This window comes from Oryza sativa, chromosome 7 (genome assembly GCF_034140825.1).
Source record: "Oryza sativa Japonica Group chromosome 7, ASM3414082v1".
In the NCBI taxonomy this organism is placed as follows: Eukaryota; Viridiplantae; Streptophyta; class Magnoliopsida; order Poales; family Poaceae; genus Oryza; species Oryza sativa.
The window spans coordinates 28,981,611-29,003,601 of NC_089041.1; the positions used below are offsets into that span (position 1 = coordinate 28,981,611).

The 21,991-nt window shown below is 43.1% G+C and overlaps 3 protein-coding genes across 3 annotated transcripts; 2 read left to right on the plus strand and 1 right to left on the minus strand.

Moving 5' to 3' along the window:
* Positions 1-4,458: 4,458 nt before the first annotated feature.
* LOC107278351 (uncharacterized) lies at positions 4,459-5,598 on the minus strand. Its single transcript, XM_026026832.2, has one exon. It carries the CDS (start codon positions 5,351-5,353, stop codon positions 4,724-4,726), a length of 630 nt encoding a protein of 209 aa, XP_025882617.1. The 5' UTR covers positions 5,354-5,598; the 3' UTR covers positions 4,459-4,723.
* A 5,870-nt stretch (positions 5,599-11,468) lies between these two features.
* LOC4344289 (transcription repressor OFP1) lies at positions 11,469-12,769 on the plus strand. The gene has a single exon (XM_015791287.3). It carries the CDS (start codon positions 11,655-11,657, stop codon positions 12,645-12,647), a length of 993 nt encoding a protein of 330 aa, XP_015646773.1. The 5' UTR covers positions 11,469-11,654; the 3' UTR covers positions 12,648-12,769.
* Positions 12,770-16,470: 3,701 nt separating this feature from the next.
* Positions 16,471-21,206, plus strand: LOC4344290 (alpha-galactosidase 3). Its single transcript, XM_015791288.3, has 15 exons — positions 16,471-16,752; positions 16,906-16,964; positions 17,334-17,390; positions 17,481-17,515; positions 17,746-17,849; positions 17,948-18,020; positions 18,118-18,176; positions 18,279-18,344; positions 18,438-18,521; positions 18,618-18,682; positions 18,775-18,857; positions 19,145-19,235; positions 19,699-19,757; positions 20,355-20,495; positions 20,837-21,206. Exons 1-15 carry the CDS (start codon positions 16,559-16,561, stop codon positions 20,942-20,944), a joined length of 1,278 nt encoding a protein of 425 aa, XP_015646774.1. The 5' UTR covers positions 16,471-16,558; the 3' UTR covers positions 20,945-21,206.
* Positions 21,207-21,991: the final 785 nt, after the last annotated feature.

Sequence of the window (21,991 nt, forward strand, 5' to 3'; positions counted from 1 at the left end):
AATCATATTGTTTAGTAGAAAACAAGGTGTAAAATTTGAGAAAAAGGGTAGCATCAGTTTCATTCAAAGGACAAGGACTATCCGATCCACTGGTCCAATTTAGTTAGCAGAATTAAGATGAGGGATGCTGTTGGGTAGTCCTCCAGAAACCAGAGCGTTAACATCAGTTGCATCGCCGCGCCGTATCGGACCAATCCTTTCCATTTCCATTGTTTCTATCAACGTGGAGTGCCTACCTGCTCGTCTCAAAGAGATCGAGAGGCAGCACATGGCTCCGTCTGCATGTTGCCGTTGCCGCCGGCTGCATCGCAACGCGTGCCTCCAACGATAACGACAATGTAAATAACGTTTCTCTCAAGACTGAAACGAATCCTACAGCTTTTGGTCCCCGAAAACTCGCCAGGTTTTCCTGTGCCTCTCGTCCCTCGTCGACGGTAAGGACCGGATTGGCAAAATCGCAATCCCGGACATGAATGAAAGCAGTACTAGCTTCATTGATGACAACAACCTTGTCGTATATTTTCCTCTCTGCTCTTCATCTCACATGGCTGCACAGAAGAAGGAACATGCATCGATGCGTGATCAGAATGACACTTTCGGCGCTATATGCATGCTCGATTTGCAGCATGCTGCTATCCACAGTCACACACAGCATGGGCCAGTCTCTAAGGTCCACAGCGATCGTACTACGCGTGTTGGGGTTGGTAGCTCGGGTTGTGGTTTTGGTTTGGCCGACCACGTGTGGAGATGCATGCGAGTGTGTGTGGTTAGGGTGGGCATTTGGTCTAACCGAAAATTTCGGTCTCGGTTTTCGGTCTTTTTGGTTTTTGAAAAGTGAAGACCGAATTTCAGCGTAAAAATGTCAGGACCGACAAATTCGATCTCGGTCTCGGTCCTCCTGACCAAAATTCAACAACATTTTCATATATGCAAAGAAATAATGAAAATTTTAACACAAAAACCACACAAAAGTTCGTGTGCGCTTATGAGTAAAGAATTTTATTATGTTGCATGACTAGAAGAAGTAGGGATATGAAAAAAAGAGTTTAATCCTATTAAACATAGTGGATTGTAGGTTGCATTTAGACATTTTTTAGGCAAAATTGGTTATATAGCATCGAAAGTTCACGTTTTTGGTTTTTTAGCACCTTAAGTTACCGGTTCACTTTAATAGCACCCAAAGTTCACCATGTTCCCATTTTTAACACTTACGTCAATTCTCGATAGTTTTCCGTCCGTCTTGATCTAGCCACACACGATATGACGTTTGTACCCCTCACAAGTACAAGTATAATGCATATTAATGAGGAGTAGAAATGTCATATCATGTGTGTGGCTGGATCAATAACGATTAAGACGGACGAAAAAATTGACGGAAGTGCTAAAAATGGGAGCAGGGTGAACTTTGGATGCTATTAAAGTGAACCGGTAACTTTCAGTGCTATAAAACCAAAAACGTGAACTTTCGATGCTATATAACCAATTTTGCCTTTTTTCATTATTCGGTCTATTCGATTAACCAAGAAGACTAACCGAATTGACTGAACAAAATTCGGTATTTCACTGCCTAAGATCGAATTGATGACCGAATTTCTCGGTCTCGATCTTTTCGGTTCGGTCTTTTTCTGTCCACCCCTATGTGTCGTGTGTGTCCATCCATGTGCATGTGAAGCTTTGGAAACTTGCCCTGATCCTAGAGGACAAGTGATGCTCACGTGTCGTTGCTAACCTGCGTACTAGTGGAATATCATTTTTGTGTTTCTTCTGTACAGTGTACAGTTGGGAATCGACCAGATTAGGGGTCAAATCCGTTCACCAGCTTGGCTATACTTTGCTGTGTTTCTGCACGGGTGAAATTGGTAGCGTTTGTTCGTGTTACCACCTCCATGTTCAGCTACCGTTGGGTCGTCTACTGCACTTAACGAAGATGTAATCTCGTTCAAGACATTTGATGGATCCTTTAATTTCCAACTTGTCACTCACACACTCATCACGCATGATTATGTTCACTCAATCATTAGGCAGCCTCCATATATGACACTAGTTTCTACGTCTCTAGTACGATCCATTGACGTGATTGTACTAGAAATGCTCGAGTCCAAGATGAAAAAATGTCTTCTCGAAGATGCCAATCTGAATAAATTGTAAGGTACGTACTAACCTCCATTTGTCTACGTCTCTACGATCCATCGACGTCCATCAACATATTGCACTAGAAATGCTCGAGTCCACTATGAACGCATGGCTTTCTAAAGATGCCAATCTGAACGACTGTACAGTACTAGCTAGTATTCCTTCCATTTTATATTATAAGATTTTTTATCATTACCCATATTTATATATATGTTAATAGATTCATTAACATATATATATATATATATATGAATGTGGGCAATGCTAGAAAGTCTTATGATATGAAATAGAGGAAGTAGCTTTTTTTTTTCTTTTCTGAAGATGCACGCAACCTGCCACCGGTTGCTCTGCACCAAACCTACAAATACTACTACCTCCTTCCCAAATTAGTTGACGTTCTAGATTTTTTGGTACTACATGCTAAGATTTGGAGTAAAATATTATAATGCCTTTATCAAATTTTTCATGAACGCACAAAAAGTTCACGCGTCAATATACTAGAAGAAAGCAGAGTTTTGGTTACACAACATAAACGGCTAGAAAGCCATTGCCAGGGGACGAGGAAGAAAAAACCGGAAAAGAATTGTTTAAGGACTAGTTAAAGAGGATAAAAACTCCTAGAGCAAGAGAGGGCGGAGCCCCACTAAACTCCCAGCAAGTCCCCAAAAGCAGCAATGCCAGCAGATGATCACAAACGGTCTTCCGGAAAGATGGACTTCAGCTCCACTGAAACCGAAGAGAACGAGTGATCGAAAACTATAATACAAATAATGCATGGTTGAGCATATAAGCATAATTGAGGGTAGAATAAGAATAAATTTAAATAAGATATGATTGACTTAAAAATGATAACTATTATGAGATAAAATTTAAATGGTAAAAAGACAACTAATTTAGAACGAAAACGAAAGGAGTACTTCTGAAGCCTGCATGTGATTCTCAGGCTGGCTTATCATTTGCGATAGCTGTGGCATATTAGGCTGCAACGGTACAACGGTACAACCTAGCCGCCGCTCTGCTGCTGCTCAAAAGCCACCATAGGTCAAGGAAAAAAAGACTGTCCTAATTTTTTTTTAAATGTTCATTGTGATTCTTAGAAAGAATTGACAGATAGTCTAACTTATGAGAATATGAATAAACTAGAAAATTCAGTTTTTGACTAATAGTTTATTTTTCTAAATTCTATAACTATATTGTCTTAAAATCTAGATAAAAAAGTTAGACTATTTCATAAAGTCTTTGATTATGAGAAAAGTTGTAATCGGTAGAAACTCTCTCGGACAGGTCCAGTATAGCGGCTGCTGCTGCAACTCTAAGATAAAAGCTTTCTTAATTTGGTCACATATGGCTTAATCAGTGATAGTTACTTCGTTAGATTGGTTAGGTCGATGTCAGTTGACAAGTACAAATCAAACATGTGGTCACTGGTCACTACGTATGTGTACAATTCGCGGTGATTTGGTTATGTAACTGTAGATTGTATAAGGCCCAAACAAAGGCCCAGTTAATAATTGGGCTCTCTAGTTCAAGGGCCACGCGAAGGCAGACACCTGCTGAAGTCTGATTCCAAGGTCCAATCAAAGCTTAAGAGGATACTAGGCACAGAAAAAAAAGTTCTACTCCCGTTTTTTAATAGATGACACCGTTGACTTTTTATCACATGTTTAACCATTCGTCTTATTCAAAAAATTTACGTAATTATAATTTATTTTGTTATGGGTTGTTTTATCACTCATAGTACTTTAAGTGTGATTTATATCTTATACATTTACATAAATTTTTTAAATAAGACGAATGGTCAAACATGTGAGAAAAAATCAATGGCGTCATTTATTAAAAAACGGAGGTAGTATCATTTTTATTTCTTTACCTGAAAGACGCACTGTACACTCACATATCAATTACGTATCTAGGATTTTTAATATGGGTGGTTCAACTTATATAATATTTTTAAATACCCTAAATATAACAAGGTTAGAGATATAAATTGATCAAATGTGCATCATAACATATTAATAAGGGATTTTTTTTCTTTTTCCAAAAGTTTCTTCTCACATATTTATATACGTGTATTGGGCAGTTGGGCTAGGGTTTTTTTCCCGGAACCACCAGTACCACTCCTGATCCGCCTATGATACACATACGTGAGTGCGAGTGCATTTCTTAACATATGCTTAAAGGAATAGAGGCCTTGACCTCATTTAAATCCTATAGAAAAGCATAATATTCATGTGTATTAGGATTTTAACAATAGTGATAACAGCTGTACACCCATGAATCTACTACTCGCATGCTTTCGTAAGAAGTTTTTTTCCCCCTTAAATGTGCTGAGACAGAATTTTGAATTAAAAAGGTCAAAGGTAAAGGTACAAAATCCCCTCGAACTGGAAGTTGAAAGGTGCCATATCCTTCACCGAAAGTGTAATTTGACAAGGTGATGAAGGATTTTATGATGGTGATGGACGATTTTGACGTAGGATAGGCATTCCACGGATTGACAAAACACAGAAACAGCTTAAACGACCACAAAAATATCCACACCCGGGTCCACCTGTCAGTTGGAAAGAAACCCCAGTTCTGTCCGTGGATGTCAGAGAGACAAATCCTCGGAGTCGGATGACACGTCGGTGTCGCGGCCGGAGAAGAGGTCCATGCAGAGCTCGCCGTAGAAGCGGCCGACGAGCTGGACGAACACCGGCGACCTGAGCTTCTCCCAGCAGCACAGGAGCTCCTCGACGTCCATGAGGTCCCTCACCTTCCTCTCCTCCACCAGCATCTCCATCAGATGCTTCTCGAAGCTTCTGCACGCCTCCTCCACGCCGTCGTCGCCACCGCTGCTCGGCTTCGTCGACGCCGCCGCGGCCTCGCCGAGCTGGGCCTGCAGCGCCAGCACCCGAGCGGCCGTCGTCGACGCGGGCGTGTCGAGCGACGGCGACGGCGCGCGCAGGCCGCCGCCGCCGCTGTCGTCGTCAGTGGACGACGATGCCGGCGGCCGGTCAGCGGCGGCGACGTCGTTGCGGTCGGCGTCGGAGCGCATGGACATGAGTGGCCAGAACACCGCGCGGACGGAGCTGAAGCTGCCCGCCGCGCGGCGGCGCCGGCGCCGGCTGCTGTTCATCTTGCCCACGGCGCGGCGGAGCAGCGCCCGCGGGCGCCTCTTGAAGAGCGCGAGCATCCCACCGCATGGATTGCACTGCAAGCAACACGACGGCGACGGCATCGATCGATCGATCAACCGCAGCGCATGCGACGCAATGATACGACGCCACTAACGACACAGCTCGATCGTGAGCTTTACGCCATATCTCTTCTTCTTCTTCTTGTTCTTGGGCGTTGCATGCAGTAGATTATCAAGGACTAGTGGGCTAGCCACCAATTGTGCATTCGCAATGTGCGTTTGTTGGTTGCTGGTTTTGAGATCGATTTGGTTGTTGATTTGATTGAATCGGTTGAGTTTTATGATGAGGCGAATGCATAGTGGATTTGCGGGTGGAGGTGGAGTTCACGTAGAGGCAGAGCAGGCGAGCGACAGAGTGGGAGGACACGATGAAATGAGTTCATAGCTAGCACAGACGGCCAAAGCAAAGCAAATTAAAATGCAAAATTAGACAGATCGAGTACGTGCATATGCAGTATATACCAATTTAAAACATTTAACCAGCAGGAGCCATGCTGTATATGTGACAAATCTAAATGCAAAATTTTGCGTTGAATGTTATTTGTCGTTAGGGGAGTTTAAAACGACCTGATGATCGATCAATAATTGATCAACTTACATATCTATGTTAGCTAGCAAGCTGAACGGATTGAACGGATTGTAAGAGGCTTCCATGTAGCGTGAAAGCTGTCTCGTTTATATTTGCCTATTTTTTTTCTCTAGCTAGCTAACTACAGCTTGAGAATTTGTATATCTGTACTTTGTTCGAAGCATCATAGTTTTTGCAGACTATTTAAAAAACTATTAGCTCGTTATTACCATCCTAAACGTCCTCTCTTCTGTGTACTCTAAAAGTTAAAAAAAATGCCAAAGTGAACCCCACATTTAAATGTGTGGCAGACAGTTTTCGGCATTTGAAATGTTCCGTCATAGGAAATGTTCACCGTAGGCCCAATGGCCCATAAGTGCGGCTCGTCATTCGGAACTGATGAATTGGACTGGTCTGAATAAAGCAGACCTGGTCCAGGGCTAAGTAGGCCTTGGAGATGTCTTATGCAGGAAAAAGTCTACTGTGGCTCCCTCAAATTAGGTAGGATTTGACTGGTATACCTCCATAAAAAAAAACCGAGTGTATCGCTCATCTCAACTATTAAAATCAATATAAAATAATTGGGGCCTAGCTATCCATCGCGCCACAGATTTTTGGGTCCAAATCACACAGATTTTAGATAGTTGGATTAGGCTCATTTGATCACTTGATTAGAAGAGTTTATATATGTATCAACATATATTAATTATATATATTGCATATATTTTATTTATTAGATCTTTACTTCGCAAAAAAAATATCACCAACTCATCTACTAAAAGTTACTGTGTAATTACACTATAGTTACAGTGTAACTACACTATAGTTACACTGTAACTATAGTATACTTACAGTGTAACTATACTGTAACTATAGTGTAGTTACAGTGTAAATATAGTGTAATTACAGTGCACTTACATATCATATCAACTGAACTTACAAATGTAATTTTAGTTATATAGGACTGTAATTTTATATTTTAGTTTCAAATGTGAATACAGTATAATTATATGTAATTACATTGTAATTTGCACGTAACTGTACGCTTCTCGTGCTCAGTGGAGGTCACGGGATTTCTCTCATCCGTATCTAAGTAGAGTTAACATTTAATCGCTTTTGTTGTATAGTAAAAACATAAAAAGATACGTGCAAGACATTACTGGGTCACATACATGCACTGCTTCCCCGTACGTATGTATGTATCACTTACATGCATGTCACGAACCGCTGCCACCAACGAGGATATCACGTACGAACGGCGCGCTGCACCGTTAGAAAAATCGACAAATATTAAGAAAAAAATTTGACGACAAATTTCTAGCAAAACCAAATAATTGTTATCTATTTTAACAGTGGTTTTTACTAACGTGACTCGTTAACCTACTCTAATAGCCTTAAAAAAAATAGGGACAAGCTCACACGGCCCAGGTTCCATGGAACATAAGAAAAGGTGGGTCAATTTGTTGCGGAGGCGGCGTGAAAAGTTGACCTTGCGGGCGGCGGATGGACAGCACACAGCGGCGCGTAATAATACTGTCCTTGGCAGCATCACTTAGCATGGGTCGCCAACGAACGACGTGATTGTTTCGGCCATAGGGTCGAGCATGATCGCGTCGTACTATACGAACCGGTGGTAAAACAGCCGTAGTACGTACACATACTAGCGCATCATCGGTGGCCGGATGCAAGTCGGCACTAGCTACTTATTGCTCTCGAACTCCCCCAAATCCTCTCTCGACCGCCTTCATTCCTCCAATCCTCCGTGCTTTTGTTCTCTAGACTCGAATGATCGAGATCCATATGTGATGTGTGCCGTTGCGCCCACTGCATGCAGCAGAAGCCCCATCATGGCACGGCCGGCCGATCGATCAAGTCATCAAACGCCGTAGAGCCGGCCCGTAGAGTAGAAATCACTGTGCACTAGGTGACACTGAATATATATACATGCCCAGTGCGCGCGTTGGCCAACCTCCTTTCTATGGCAGTGACCAGATCGGTGCATGCGTCGACGTCGTTGCCTGCCCACTGCCCAAGTCTCGCCCAAGGACACCGGAAAAAGCCCACATCTCCGGCCACTCGCGAGTCGCGATCGAGCATCACATGCCCACGACACCGGAGAATATATATTATTTCCTCGCGCGACGACGCAGACGGCTCGTACGTGCGGAGTAAACGAGGCCGATCGAGTCGATCGTCTCCGCGCGCGGACGCCTGAAGCGGCGGGCGGTTTGCATGGCGTGCGCGCGGTTGCAATGCACACACGGCTTCGATCGATCGGCGGATCGGCGCATGCATGCATGCGGAAAGCGGCAGATTTTAAAGCCGAGAACGCGGTCGGGCACCCAACTGTCCGCCTAAAACTCGCTCCATCGATCCATCCATCGCCCGGTCCCCGTCGTCTCGGAATCATGCATGCATGCATGCTTGAATGAATAATTTGATATACGCATGCGTACGCACGATATTTCCTGACCAGCCAATTAACCAGCACACGTATATCACTCGACACGACACGTATAGATACGTTCCTACACACATACACTCGTATACGCGTGTACTGTGTGTACACATGTACACAGAAGATTGATATATGTATGTAGTCACATGTGCATGGCTGGACAGACAGTGTTCTTCTTCGGCCGACCGTCGTTGGACAGGGAATTCAATGTCGACATTAACTCATGGCCCTGCACATGTACTATTGCATCGTCTGTCCACAAATTTACTCCTAACTCCATCGATCAGCACATCATCACCACTGTACAAGTACCATGTAGTACGAGAAATGCACCACACGCCGCCGCAAAGGTAGACTCTGTTTTCCTTTTTAAGTCGCCTTCAGGAACCCAGGTCTTGCATTGTTACACATCCAATCGATCAATCCAGCAGAAATCGATTGAATTACTACTGCTTATTAAGATTCAAGTAGTAACAGTGCTAGCTGGATTTCTGCTACGTATTACTAATCGATCAAACCAGCAGAAAGCTAGCACTACGTAGTGCTATAGCTGGTGGTGTGTGTCAGCAAGATAATATATGCATGTAGGAGAGTATAAGATTATCCGCTGCATGATTACCACCAATGATAGATAAACCCCGGCCATGACTGAAAGTCTTAAACTTTACTTTGGCATATAAACTTGTCATCCATCCGGCCGCTGGGTACACACACTATAGTTATATACACTAGAAAGGATAATGATGATGGCGTTCGAGTAAGATTTGCAAAGCTACAATCATGGCACGGGTCTTTCAACTATACCTACTCCAACAATTATTTATCTCTTCCTACCTAACGGGCCGCGCCCGAACACTATCAATCCATCTCAATTATTCATTATCTACTTGCATACCTCCAAACTCTGCATCTGTACTCTGTCGCTCCGATAGAGGAATTTAGGGTGCTGTTTTTGTTTCTACTAGTTCCCCATGCTACTACTATGAGTTTTGATCTCATCGATCATAGATAGCTAGGTATCGAAGCTAACTCGCTAGGGCGGTGGTTGCTTGCTCCCGGCAACTTGTAATCGACAATTTTGGCATGGAATGGTGGCACCGCACGAATTGAACTAAACTTTGGTACGAGCAGCACTGATCCGCGCTTGTCCAGTCTCTTGAAATAAGCTCGCCGTGTCCCCGCAACCACTGGCAGAATGATCCCCCCGTGAGGTGAGCCTCGTCGTCGTCGCCCCGGCAAAACGCGCAGCGAAATCATCAGCGCGATCATATGCCTTCCTGCTCATCCTGCTCAGGATGCGATCGAGAAATTAAGAACGGACGATTCCTCTATCTGCTAATCTTGGCTCTCGCAAAACTATCATCTCTTCAGGCTTCAGCAGAAGAATTTAGAAGACACATGTATACAGATTATATATTCGAGAATCGTGAATTTTATAGTACGTGAACTGTTCGCTGCATAGGAGCTCCTATAGTACTGTAGCTGTTTTACTGATCCATTGCAGACAAGCGTGGGTGAGCAGTAGTTCTAGTTCGTCACTGGAGCTAGCTAGCTGCTAGTCTGCAGTAAAAAAAATGTCTACCGGTTGCTGTGCGTGCACACATGTCTGAACATCTGATGAGCAGTTCAATACTGGTGCATTGTAGACATCGAGAACAACAGCCTCTGTAGGTTTTGTGTAAAAAAAATGCAGGTTCGAAATAATCTGTTACTGTTGCAGTACATGTTCTGGAATCACTACAGTGATGAAAAAAAAGATGCATTTGTCTCTTCCACCGCATGATCAACCTCAGTATAGCTGATTGTTTATGTGGATTTTTCGGGGATCACCCCGTGCCAAGGTATAAAAAACAGACGGAAATCACTCGGTTTTCGTATAGAAATTGAGGTTTCGGGCCAGCTCAAGATCACAAACTGTTCAGTAAACCGATCAAGTTCCAAAATAAATTAGAGTTTTTTAAGTCGGTAGTCGATGGGTTTCAAACGATTTTCGTAAAACCCATAAAAATCCTCCTAGCTAGGGCATTTTTTTACGACAGTTTGGTTTTGTGAACCTTTCCCGTACTAATTTAGAGTACCAATTTATAATTGTACAGCCGTACAGGTGACATATCCGTTCAGGGGTGGGGGCAGGCCTAGGGCAAGGCATACATCCAAAAACTTGCTTAAATTTTATTGATTCACTATGTAATTTTTTTTCAGAAAACTAATACTCCATTAGTCGAGCTTTATCTTAGCTCTAGTCTTATGTAATTTTTGGCTTCGCCCCTGTACCCGTTGGATAGCGAGACATTCACGATGTCTTCATTAATTTTAAGATATGACGGTATATTTTTTTTGGAGGTGTTTATAAAGATAGAGTGTATGTGTATACGTCTATAGAGTTAAGCATACACGTGTTGTGAGCGCTTTGTGTTTGTATTATATTTTTTTTAAAAGAAAGGGTGGTATACTGTTTTTGAGAGTTCAAATACGTTCTGAAAAACCGAATGATAGTACATTTGTAGTTGGATTTTTCTCCTGCGTACATGCATGTTGTCTTCTGTAAGATGGAAGCAAGCTACAAATCAAATGCAACTGTAGAGTCCATTTGGGCTGCACCTGCACTACGTGGTCTCTAATACAACCGTAAGCCAATTGCATTAATTAAGTTGCCCCCACATGAGGATCAAAGCAAATCACTTTTGATTTCAATACAGTGATTCGTGGTAGACCAAATTTTGACCTTTTGAAATGTTCATGTCCCCTTCCAAACCCTCCATGGACCATATCATAGCTCTACCTAGCAGCTGCCTCTGGAAATGACTTGGTTCACACTCCATAAGCACCAGCATGCAGTTGGGCTCTCCTGCTGCAGCTCATGTGCCAAATCGTCCTGGACTCGAGGTTTAGCTGCAGCGATGGCCATTAGAGACAATGAGAAACGCCTGTTACGGCAGGCTTGTCTCACAATGCCACTAGCGAAAAGCTGAATCACCATCTTGGTCTGCAACTCTGCATCCTTTCCCTTGCCGTCAGAGAGTCCCCCACAGCTTTTACGCACACTTCCTCCATTTCAAACATTTTGACTTTGTGCCATGCGTGTTGCATGCAATCTACTAATAAGGATGAATCTCTGTCAAAGTAAAATTGGTGTTTCATCGGTGGACAAAGCGTCGACAAACACTTGAATTTCTACATTTCTTATTTTGCTCTGGAGAGCAGTCTGAACTCTGAACTCTCTGTATCATGCACCAACATATCTTTTTCGTTCCAACAATTTACAAGCGTATTGATTATGATTCAGAAGCACAAATATAAGAGAGAATTTGTATAGTATGTCAGATTCTTGCAAGATGCCGCTGCCGCTTTTCCACCGCAACATCTCTTTGCTGCCACTCGCGGCAAACTTTTCCGTAATAAAAAGTGGGGTGCAACCTCGCTGCACGCACTGCAGCTCAGCTCACCCCCACAGTCCACGACCACACTGCCTCACTGCAGCAGCAGCAGCTACGATGCCATTGCTGAGCTCGTGGCTGTTCCACAAGCTGCGGCGGAGGAGAAGCGCGGCGAGAGGAGAACCCGACGTCGTCGAAGCGGCGAGCAAGAAGCAGCAACCTCCCATGGCGGCGGCGGCGGCAGCGGCGCCGTGCTCGCCGTCGCCGAACAGGGCGTCGTACTACTTCGCGAGCAGAGAACGCTGTCTCCCTCCGGCTCGCGCCGCCACGGACAACCACAAGCTCCGGGACACCCGGTTCCCGCGGAGCCCGCAGCCGAACGACGACATCGTGTTCGACGTCGTCGCCGTCTCGGCGTCGCCGGCGCGCGGCCAGTTCGACGGGATGAAGGCGATGCCGGAGCTCAAGCTGCGGCCCATCCTCACCAAGCGCGCCACCGCCAAGAACGACGGCGACGAAGGTGACGCGCTGGACAGCGGCACGAGCGCGGCCGCGTCGCCGACGTCAAGGGTGCGGCGGTTCGTCCACCACGCGAAGCCGAGCAGCGGGAGGCGGAAGGGGCGGGTGGCGGCGCTGCCGGCCGACGCTACCAGCCGGAGGCGGCGGCGGCGGCGGCGGTGCCGGTGGCTGTACGAGAGCCTGGTGGTGGTGAAGGAGTCGGCCGACCCGGAGGAGGACTTCCTGGAGAGCATGGCGGAGATGATCGCCGCGAACGACGTGCGCTCGCCGCGGGACCTCGAGGAGCTTCTCGCTTGCTACCTCGCCCTCAACGCCGCCGAGCACCACCGCGCCATCGTCGGCGCGTTCCGCCGCGCGTGGCTGCACGCCGCCGCCGCCACGGCGGCGCCGCCATCACCTAGCCCGATCAAGTGATCGAGATTATTACTACGTACGTACCAGCAAAACGCAAGATTAATTGCTACGTGCCCTGTACAGAGTGACCATGCATGTGATGATCGAATTCGGTATGATTAAGATGATAGTCGTTGCACAAATCGATCGCAAGATGGTTTGATAAAAAATGTTTGATTCGTTTGCTCGATCGATCGTGCTATGCTTCGCCGTGATTTCGCTGCGGATGCAAAGGTGAAGGATGGATGAGCGCACGCGCGTGTGTCACGGGGGCATCCATCGCGCTTTATTTTTCAGAAGGGAATCGACGCATGCTGTCTTTACAGATTGGAGTAGGCCTATTCGCGTCAGAGTTTTTCTCTCCTCTCCTCTGGAAAGGCTCATCATTTATTTTTTTTTAAGTATGAGTATTATTTTTTGTTTACTCGTACTAAATGACTACCGTACGCATAGGATCATGGCACAAATTTCTGTGTACTTACCGATAGTCACGTCTACTCTCGCTATCTCACGGGCCATTTTCTGCTTAAGTCAAAAATTCTTGCACGTAGGAGTAGGAGTAGACTTTTTTATTATTATTATTTTGGCTGTTAAACATCTGAGAGGTGAACCAAACAGTAATCCACCAAGAATCCAACAGGACAAACATCGTTGTCAACCTTAGCGTCAGTCCTTCAGTAATCGTGCTTCACTACACACCTCACCTCACTTCACTGCCACTAGAATGCAGAGCAGCAGCAGAGGCCAGAGGCGCACTGTGACATACCACTGTTCAATTTCAGTTTTCACCATTGCTACACTCCATTCCACAAGGGTGCAACGATTCTGGGCAGGGGGCCAGGGTATGCAGAAATAGGCTGAAGAAACAGACGCCCAGAAAAACCTCCCTGCCATGTAAAAGATTGATCTGTCAGTTTTCCAGGGCACAGGCCTAACTGCATGGATGATGGATGTACCTACCCGTGGGCTCCTCGGAGCTGAGGTGAGCCCAGTTGCAGAAAGGAGAAAAGATGGATCCTCCTGCCAATGGGACCCTGCCTTTCTTGTGCCCAGTGGATGCAATCACCAAGAATGTGTTCTTGTTGTTTCTTTGGGACATCCACTTGTCAAAATTCAATAGATATTGAGAGCTTTTCTTTCTTTTTCGCTGAAAGGCAATCGAATGTACTCAATGGATTCTTGGGAGAAATTTATGAGCCAAAAGTGTCTGTAACCTAAAGTTTCAAGAATTAAATTCTTCTGCTAGTGCGGTGCATAGTACAAACGTGCTATAATAAGTTGTTCAGTTGAAAGTTGCAATCAATCGGCATCTCAGACGATCGACGCCGAGGCAATGCTGCATTGCTTACGTGGGTGGAGAAAGAGAAAGGCAGGCAGGGCAATGTGTGTTTCAGTAATCAGTATGGTCATGGATGCGAGAACTGCAGTTGGGAAGAGACCAACAGCAACGAACAAAGGTTTCGCCATCTGATTTTTCAGAGCCCCGTCAGATTCCTCGCAGTCCTGCGCAGCCACTCGTGATGATCGTGAAGACGTGAAACCAACATAGGCATGGGCGAACTGGGGATGAACAAAGGTCAAGTACTCTGCAACTCTTTCGTCAGAAATTCAGAATACACAAGCGTTTGAGATGTTCCATTGAGGTGCTGTTCACCTTTAAGAAATGTATTATTAAAATTTCCATTGAATGAGTTAGACCGGTGAACTATGCAGAACAAAACACTGATATAATTATATATGTCCCTTTTAAATATTTATTTTAAAAATCTGAGTAGATTTTTGTATCAGGAGAGGCAAGTAGGTAAGTGGTAACGAGGTAGAGTGGGCTGTACAGCGAATCGTTCATGTCGTAAACAATATGGGCCTTTGTTTCGTTCTCATATAATAAGGCTGCGTTCGTTTGTATGATATAGGATGAGAAAACACCTCGTTTTCCGCGCGCACACTTCCCAAACTACTAAACGGTGTGTTTTTTGCAAAAAAATTCTATAGGAAAGTTGCTTTAAAAAGTCATATTAATCTATTTTTGAAATTTAAAATAGTTAATACTCAATTAATCATGCGCAAATGGCTCACCTCGTTTTGCGTATCTTTCTAATCTCCCCAATCTACTCCTCAAACACACCCTAAGTCCACTTTGAGAGCGTTTGGCAGGGCCAGCTGCAGCTACGGTTGCACATAGTTAGTGTCAGAGCGTGGCATTAAAGCAACTGCCGAATATGCCCTTTGACTCTCTTAAAATATAGATCCAATTTAATTCGTATCCTTCAATCGTAATACTAGATATTTAAATCCCCCCACTATCAAAATTAAAGAGAGTTATTTTGCACCGATTTAATAGTTAGGGAGTTAAGATATTTGGTATTACGGTTGAGGGATACGAATCATATTATACCAATAATGAGGGAGTCAAGTGGACTTATTTATTTTCTCACAAAGTCTCCATGAGTTTGCAAGGCCCATAACTTAACCCAACGGTGGCCCATACTCATTTTACCCCAAAACCATGTTTGCTCTCACTTCGCTTAGGGGGTGTTTGGATCCAATGGTAAATTTTTTTGGCGTGTTACATCGGATATACGTATACGTATTTAAAGTATTAAACACAATCTAATAACAAAACAAATTACAAAATCCGCCTACAAACCGCGAGACAAATTTATTAAGCCTAATTAATCAGTCATTAACAAATGTTTACTGTAGCATCACATTATCAAATCATGGAGCAATTAGGCTTAAAAGATTAATCTCGTAATTTACACGCAATCTGTGAAATTAGTTATTTTTTAGACTATATTAATACTTCATGCAAGTGTTCAAACGTTCGATGTGATAGGGTGAAAAATTTTGAGGTGGGATCTAAACAGGGTGTTAAGTGCAATGCAAACCTCAAGGTCTTTTATCTACTAAGCAAAAAAATGAAAATCCAAACCAAATGCAGCCCAACTGGGGACTTTTATCTAAACTACACCCTCGTAGGTGCATTAGGCCCATTAGCAAAGTTCAGTCCCAACCTTAGTACCCGAAAACAAAGAAGAGTTTTTAACGTACAGGGCATAAACTTAAGAATATTCCCCGAAATATGGTCGATGCACAAAGGTAGACTACTGTGCACCCACGAGTGTAGTTGGTTGGTTCATGGTTGGGCTGCCTGGCACGTCACGCCCCAATGCGTCCCCGGATGCTGCGACTGCGATGCCCGTCGCTTTCAGTTCGCGTGCCCGCTTCACGTATCCTTCCGTAATCGTAATCCGCCCACCTGATCGCTGATAGCGCGATTAGCAATAGATTTTACGATTGCAACTGCGACTGATCTCTGACCTGAAACGCTACGGTCGCGCAAGTCACGCGACGTGTGTGTTGCTTACACATCGACCAAACAAATAAAATCAGTGCTTAGATTGCATTCGACAGCGGTAGATTTCTCTTTTTTTTTTCTCTCGTACGTAAGTTTCTCGAAATGCTATGCGCTTTCTAAAAGTTTTTGTTACAGAACAATTACTTAAAAAGTAAATATTAAACTATTTTAAAGTTTAATTAATCAATGCGCTAATTACTTATCTTGTTATAGCTGACGACGACATTCTGATGTGTCGTGTTGGCAACATCCATGTCGACACCAATAGGAGGGTTCTCTGGACTCTGCTGCCACGTGTACTTATAAAATTGTCCCCTCGAGAAACTATTATTTTTCGTCGTCAAAACACATAATCTTGTGACTGGATAAAGCAGCATTATGGTACGGTCAATGGCAGGTGGGTCCCAGAAGAGTGCAGAGAACACTGACATGTGGGCCCCACAATTTCGCCGCATATAAACGGCAGCCGTAACGAGCTCGGAAATCGCCTGCACAGCTGTTTCAACGACGGCTGCTCGGAATTCGGAGGGAGGGAGGAAGGAATCGGAGTGTTCGGTAAGCTTCGCGAAGCGGGATGGAGGCGCCGCGCCTCCGCCTCCCGTTCCTCCTACTGGTGGCCCTCGTCGTCTCGCCGCCGGCGGTCGCCGCGGCGGCGAGCCGAATGCGGATCGAGCCCCTCCCCACCGCCGCGCTGCGCCGCCTCTACGACACCTCCAACTACGGCAAGCTGCAGCTCAACAACGGCCTCGCCCTCACCCCGCAGATGGGGTAAGTTCAATCAATCGGCCCAATGCTTCGCCTCTTCGCTTCGTTCCCCTTCCGCTGCTGCTTTGTCCAGCGCCTGTTGCGTGCGCGTGTAATTCATCGTCGTTCACTGCGTTGAGTGCGTGATTTATTAGTGCCTGTGGTTCTGTGGCGCAGATGGAACAGCTGGAATTTCTTCGCCTGCAACATCAACGAGACGGTCATCCGCGACACAGGTTCAGCCGCGGGATCCCCTTAATTTTCATGGTTAAATCTGCAATTCTGCACCGCAGTTTTTTTTTTCCTCCCCTGATATGGTGGAAGTCCTTGTCTGAACTGGAAATTGGAGGATACATATTTCCTTAATTAGTGTTGTATCTTCCACACTTCCACTGCTCAGAGTGCAATGATAGAATAGAACACTGTTGAGGTTGGATATTGGAATGGAATTGTTACTACCCACTGTTCAAGTGACATGTTCTCATGTCGTGTTTGGTTATAACAATTGACAAGTTCCTAATGCGTTTTCGGTTGTTCAGACTTAAGAGTAGAGTTTGGTTAGCCATGTACTTCTAATGAAAGTTTTCTTCTATCTGATGAAACAGCTGACGCACTAGTCTCGACGGGGCTGGCTGATTTGGGCTACAACTATGTAAATATCGGTACATTACTTGGCTCAAGAGTTATATATTACTGGCTGAAGCAAGTATGTTGTTATCCTCTAATTTACTTGCTGTTCATTGCCTTTTCAGATGATTGTTGGTCCAATGTAAAAAGAGGAAAAAAGGTAATGCATTTCATTTGCTAATTTAGGCTGTGATTTCTCCAATTACTTTGTTCCTAAATATGTCAATGCTTTGGTCTTTTGATAATTTTAACGAGCTTGGACAGGACGTCACTCAGAACAGTCTTCTTTGGTTGTACTGATACAAATACAAATGCATTACTGACCATATAAATACATGCATTACAAGTTTACCTCTTTAGTTTTTAATACATTGTTTCCTGTGCATGTAGGATCAATTGCTACCTGACCCAAAAACTTTCCCTTCTGGCATCAAAGATCTTGCGGACTATGTGCATGGGAAAGGTCTAAAGCTTGGTATCTACTCTGATGCTGGGTGAGTAAGCAGCCCTCTATAGATGGTTTTTGTTGTTAATACACCATGAAGAATAATATTCCAAATAACTAAAAATTATAACAAGCTAAAGCTTTCAGGATTTTTACATGTCAAGTTCGACCTGGATCGCTCCATCATGAAAAGGACGATGCTGCAATATTTGCTTCATGGGTATGAGCTAGAAGCAATAAATTATTGATTTGAAATACTACACAGTATGAACATGTTAAGATTTAAGAGCATATTCTATGGAAATTGATTTCTCCAGGGTGTTGATTACCTGAAGTATGACAACTGCTACAATTTGGGAATAAAGCCCAAGGACAGGTAAACTAAATGTCTTCTCATTGTGTAAGCCTCTTTCATGAGTACAGTTATGTGAACTGAATATAACGCATTAAAATTCGTTTCATGGTGTCATATTCTTAGGTATCCTCCAATGCGTGATGCTTTAAATTCAACTGGACGCCAAATATTCTACTCTCTATGTGAATGGTATGCACCTTTATCATACGAGAGAAGCTAGGGGTTGTATATCATGTTGGTTTAGATGTATATGATGTGCTATTATACTATTTTTTCTCTTAGGGGCCAGGATGATCCAGCCTTATGGGCTGGCAAAGTTGGTAACAGTTGGCGCACAACAGATGACATACAGGATACATGGAAAAGGTGATTCATGTATTTCGGGTTAAGTGTTTGGGGTTGGGTGAAACCTATCTATACATTGATGTGAAGCTGACTTGTGATCTTCTGTTTGAAAACAAGCATGACTGATATTGCTGATAAGAATAACAAGTGGGCATCATATGCTGGACCCGGTGGATGGAATGGTAACTGTGTAGCAAAGAGCACAAGTTTTCCACCAGTTTTCATACTGCAAGAGAACACTCGTACTATCATTCAACTGACTTTTTTTTATCAGACCCGGATATGCTGGAAGTCGGGAATGGTGGCATGACCTTTGCAGAGTATCGTGCACATTTTAGCATCTGGGCACTTATGAAGGCAAGTACTCATTGGGTGCATTCTGTAATCACTAGGATGGCACCTATATTCCAGTATGTTGCATTTGGTCTTCATGACTCCAACTTATTTGTGCTGTTACTGGATCAAGTAGTGAAAAGGGTTTCTGAAAAGAAAAAAAGGAGTTAGTTTCTTTTCAAGTGTTTTTCCTTGTCCTTATATTTTATGCTACTTGACGTTAGGGGAATTTCAGTACCGTTCTGTGGATAGAAGTGTAGCGCAAATGATGTGATTTAAAATTATTTGGCTCCTGCATTATTATATTTCAGGCCCCTCTCTTAATTGGTTGCGATGTCAGAAACATGACTAAAGAAACAATGGAAATATTGAGCAACAAAGAAGTAATTCAAGTAAATCAAGGTATTACACTGAATCTTTTTTGTTTGCGCTCTCTATTATGTTGACATGTGTAAACTTCAAGATAGTTTTCTATTAAACCATTCTATTATTTCTACAATGTCATTGTTCTCAAAGATCATGAATGGCATTAAAACTTTGAAAGCGAATTTGATTTCAGCAGCAAAACTTTCATCATGCACTAAGACAATTAGCATCATAGTTGCTCTTTGGAATTCAGTTTTCTGCATATCATGTATATTTTTTGAACAAGATGCTTGAACCAATGGACCTGAGAGCTCGCAAGTTTCCCTTGCTTTGTTCCACCTGAGGACAGGAAAAAACTGTACAGAACTAATTACGCTACATATTGTAAATATCTGTTTTAGAGTAGATTATTTTATTCGAACAAATTTTTTTTTCTCCTTGTATATGCTGTTGTAATAATTAATTAACACGTTAAACTGCACTCATTCGTTTTCTGCAGATCCTCTTGGAGTTCAAGGAAGAAGAATTTTAGGTCAAGGGAAAAATGGATGCCAAGAGGTGATATACATGTCCATTAGTAATTATAGTATGCAAATATAATTATTACTGTGTGGTCTGCCCTGATGGTTTACTTCCACAGTCCTTTTTTTCTTTTCCAAAATTGCAAGACACTAACTATAACAGTTTTGTGCATGAGCAATTTACACACACAATAGTATAGCAACTGTTTTAATTTGATATTGAACAGAGCATGTTTTTGTAACATATTTGATATTTCCCCAACTTGCCTAACTCTAGAGTCCATCGAAATTTCATAGGGACGGTAGCAGCCACCCCACTAGCTGGTGATGGGTTTTCCTATGACATCCCTTTGAGAATCCTGTTCAGACAGGGCCTTGTATGCTAGTTAGAAGCTACTTGGGGTAGATAATAGACTTGTAGTGTTCGGGCATTGTTCAGTTGGAACTGCAGTTCTGCCATCTTAATCATATACTCATTTGGGCCGTCGGAGCATGAATAACGCATGCAACCACACTAACAGCTTGAGCTTTTAGAATAGATTAGCTGCTGTGTGGAATTAAACTATTACAAATGCATGTTTGTGAAGTTCTTCACATCAGGGCATTCCTTTTCACTGATATATCATGTTTGCAGGTGTGGGCTGGCCCCCTCTCTGGTAACCGTCTGGCTGTTGTTTTATGGAACCGCTGTGAGGAGTCTGCCAATATTATAGTAAAATTGCCATCTGTAGGCCTTGATGGTTCATCTCCCTATTCTGTTAGAGATCTGTGGAAGGTAAGTTAAATAATTTCCGGTTTAAGTGGTTCAATTTACCTCTGTTTCCCGTTGAAACAAGAGAGGAGTGGAGAAAACAAAGGGGTTAAAATGGTGTTGCTTATCATATTAAACTATTTGGGGGAGAGAGAGGAGAAAAATGGTCACCACATATATCCTTTTCATCCAACCACCAAAACGTGTAGCAAATTAACATCATAGAATAAGCATGAGCATAGTGTAGTATCTACTGACGCAACAAAGACAGATCAAAGTTTATCAAGATTCCATTGTCAAAACCTTATCTTGTCAGCATTTTGTTTATTATATGTTAACTGCATTCTGAATCTGCATTTTTGCAGCATGAAACTCTATCAGAGAACGTTGTTGGAACTTTTGGGGCGCAAGTTGACGTGCATGACTGCAAAATGTATATTTTCACTCCCGCCGTCACCGTTGCATCAAGTTGATCATGAAGAGCATCATGCCTGATGCTTTCCTGGAAGCACCCAGTATCTACTCAAATTAGACCTGATGAATCGTCCACCATTTTGGTCGAGGCAACAGGTCTACTGAAATTTGCTTTGTGGAGAATGCAGTTTTCCCGTTTCTATGGGGAAGTTCGTGCAAGCAAACCACGTAAGGTTTTTCTTGCAAGCTTGTGGTGTAAATTTATTGGTGGCTTGACGCCGTTTGCTGTACAGGATGCAAATAAATAATTTATTCTGTCCATCCAGCGGCTGTGAAAATGAGATGGTACATAAACTAAAAAAAAATGTTTTTTAAACTTAGTTTCAATAAATAAACAAATAACATATCTTGTTCACCTCACTCGTAGTGGCTATGAAAATAGATAGTGTAGAAAATGTACGGAAGCTAAGGCCCTGTTTAGTTTCCATGCAAAAAAAAAAAAACTTTTCACATTGTCATATCAAATGTTTAAACACATGCATGAAGTATTAAATATAGACAAAAAAAACACTAATTACACAGATTGTGTGTAAATTGCGAGACAAATATTTTAAGCCTAATTACGTCATGATTGGATAATGTAGTGCTACAGTAAACATTTGCTAATGACGAATTAATTAGGCTTAATAAATTCGTCTCGCAGTTTACAAACGAAATCTATAATTTGTTTTTGTCATTAGACTACAATTAATACTTTAAATATGTGTCCGTATATCTGATGTGACATATCAAAACTTTTCATCCCTGAAAAAGAGGACCTAAATGTGTCCGGCTGATTTTGTTTTATCTTAAGGGAATTGTATTCTGCTGGCTTTTTTTTTTAATAATGCATTAAACCGGCCTCTGCAGAACTTCGCCATTCTGTGCACTGCTTCTTTTTCTCTGTTTTTCTTCTCTGATTTGGGAAATGAAGAAGCAGGCTTTTGTTGTGTTCAAAGCTGGACTGTTAGGTGACAAACTTCAGCATCTGAGAGACTCCACTGGAAAGAAATCTCAAGACGCATTGAAGAATTCACTGCAGGATGTAATGCAAGATGGATAATTTA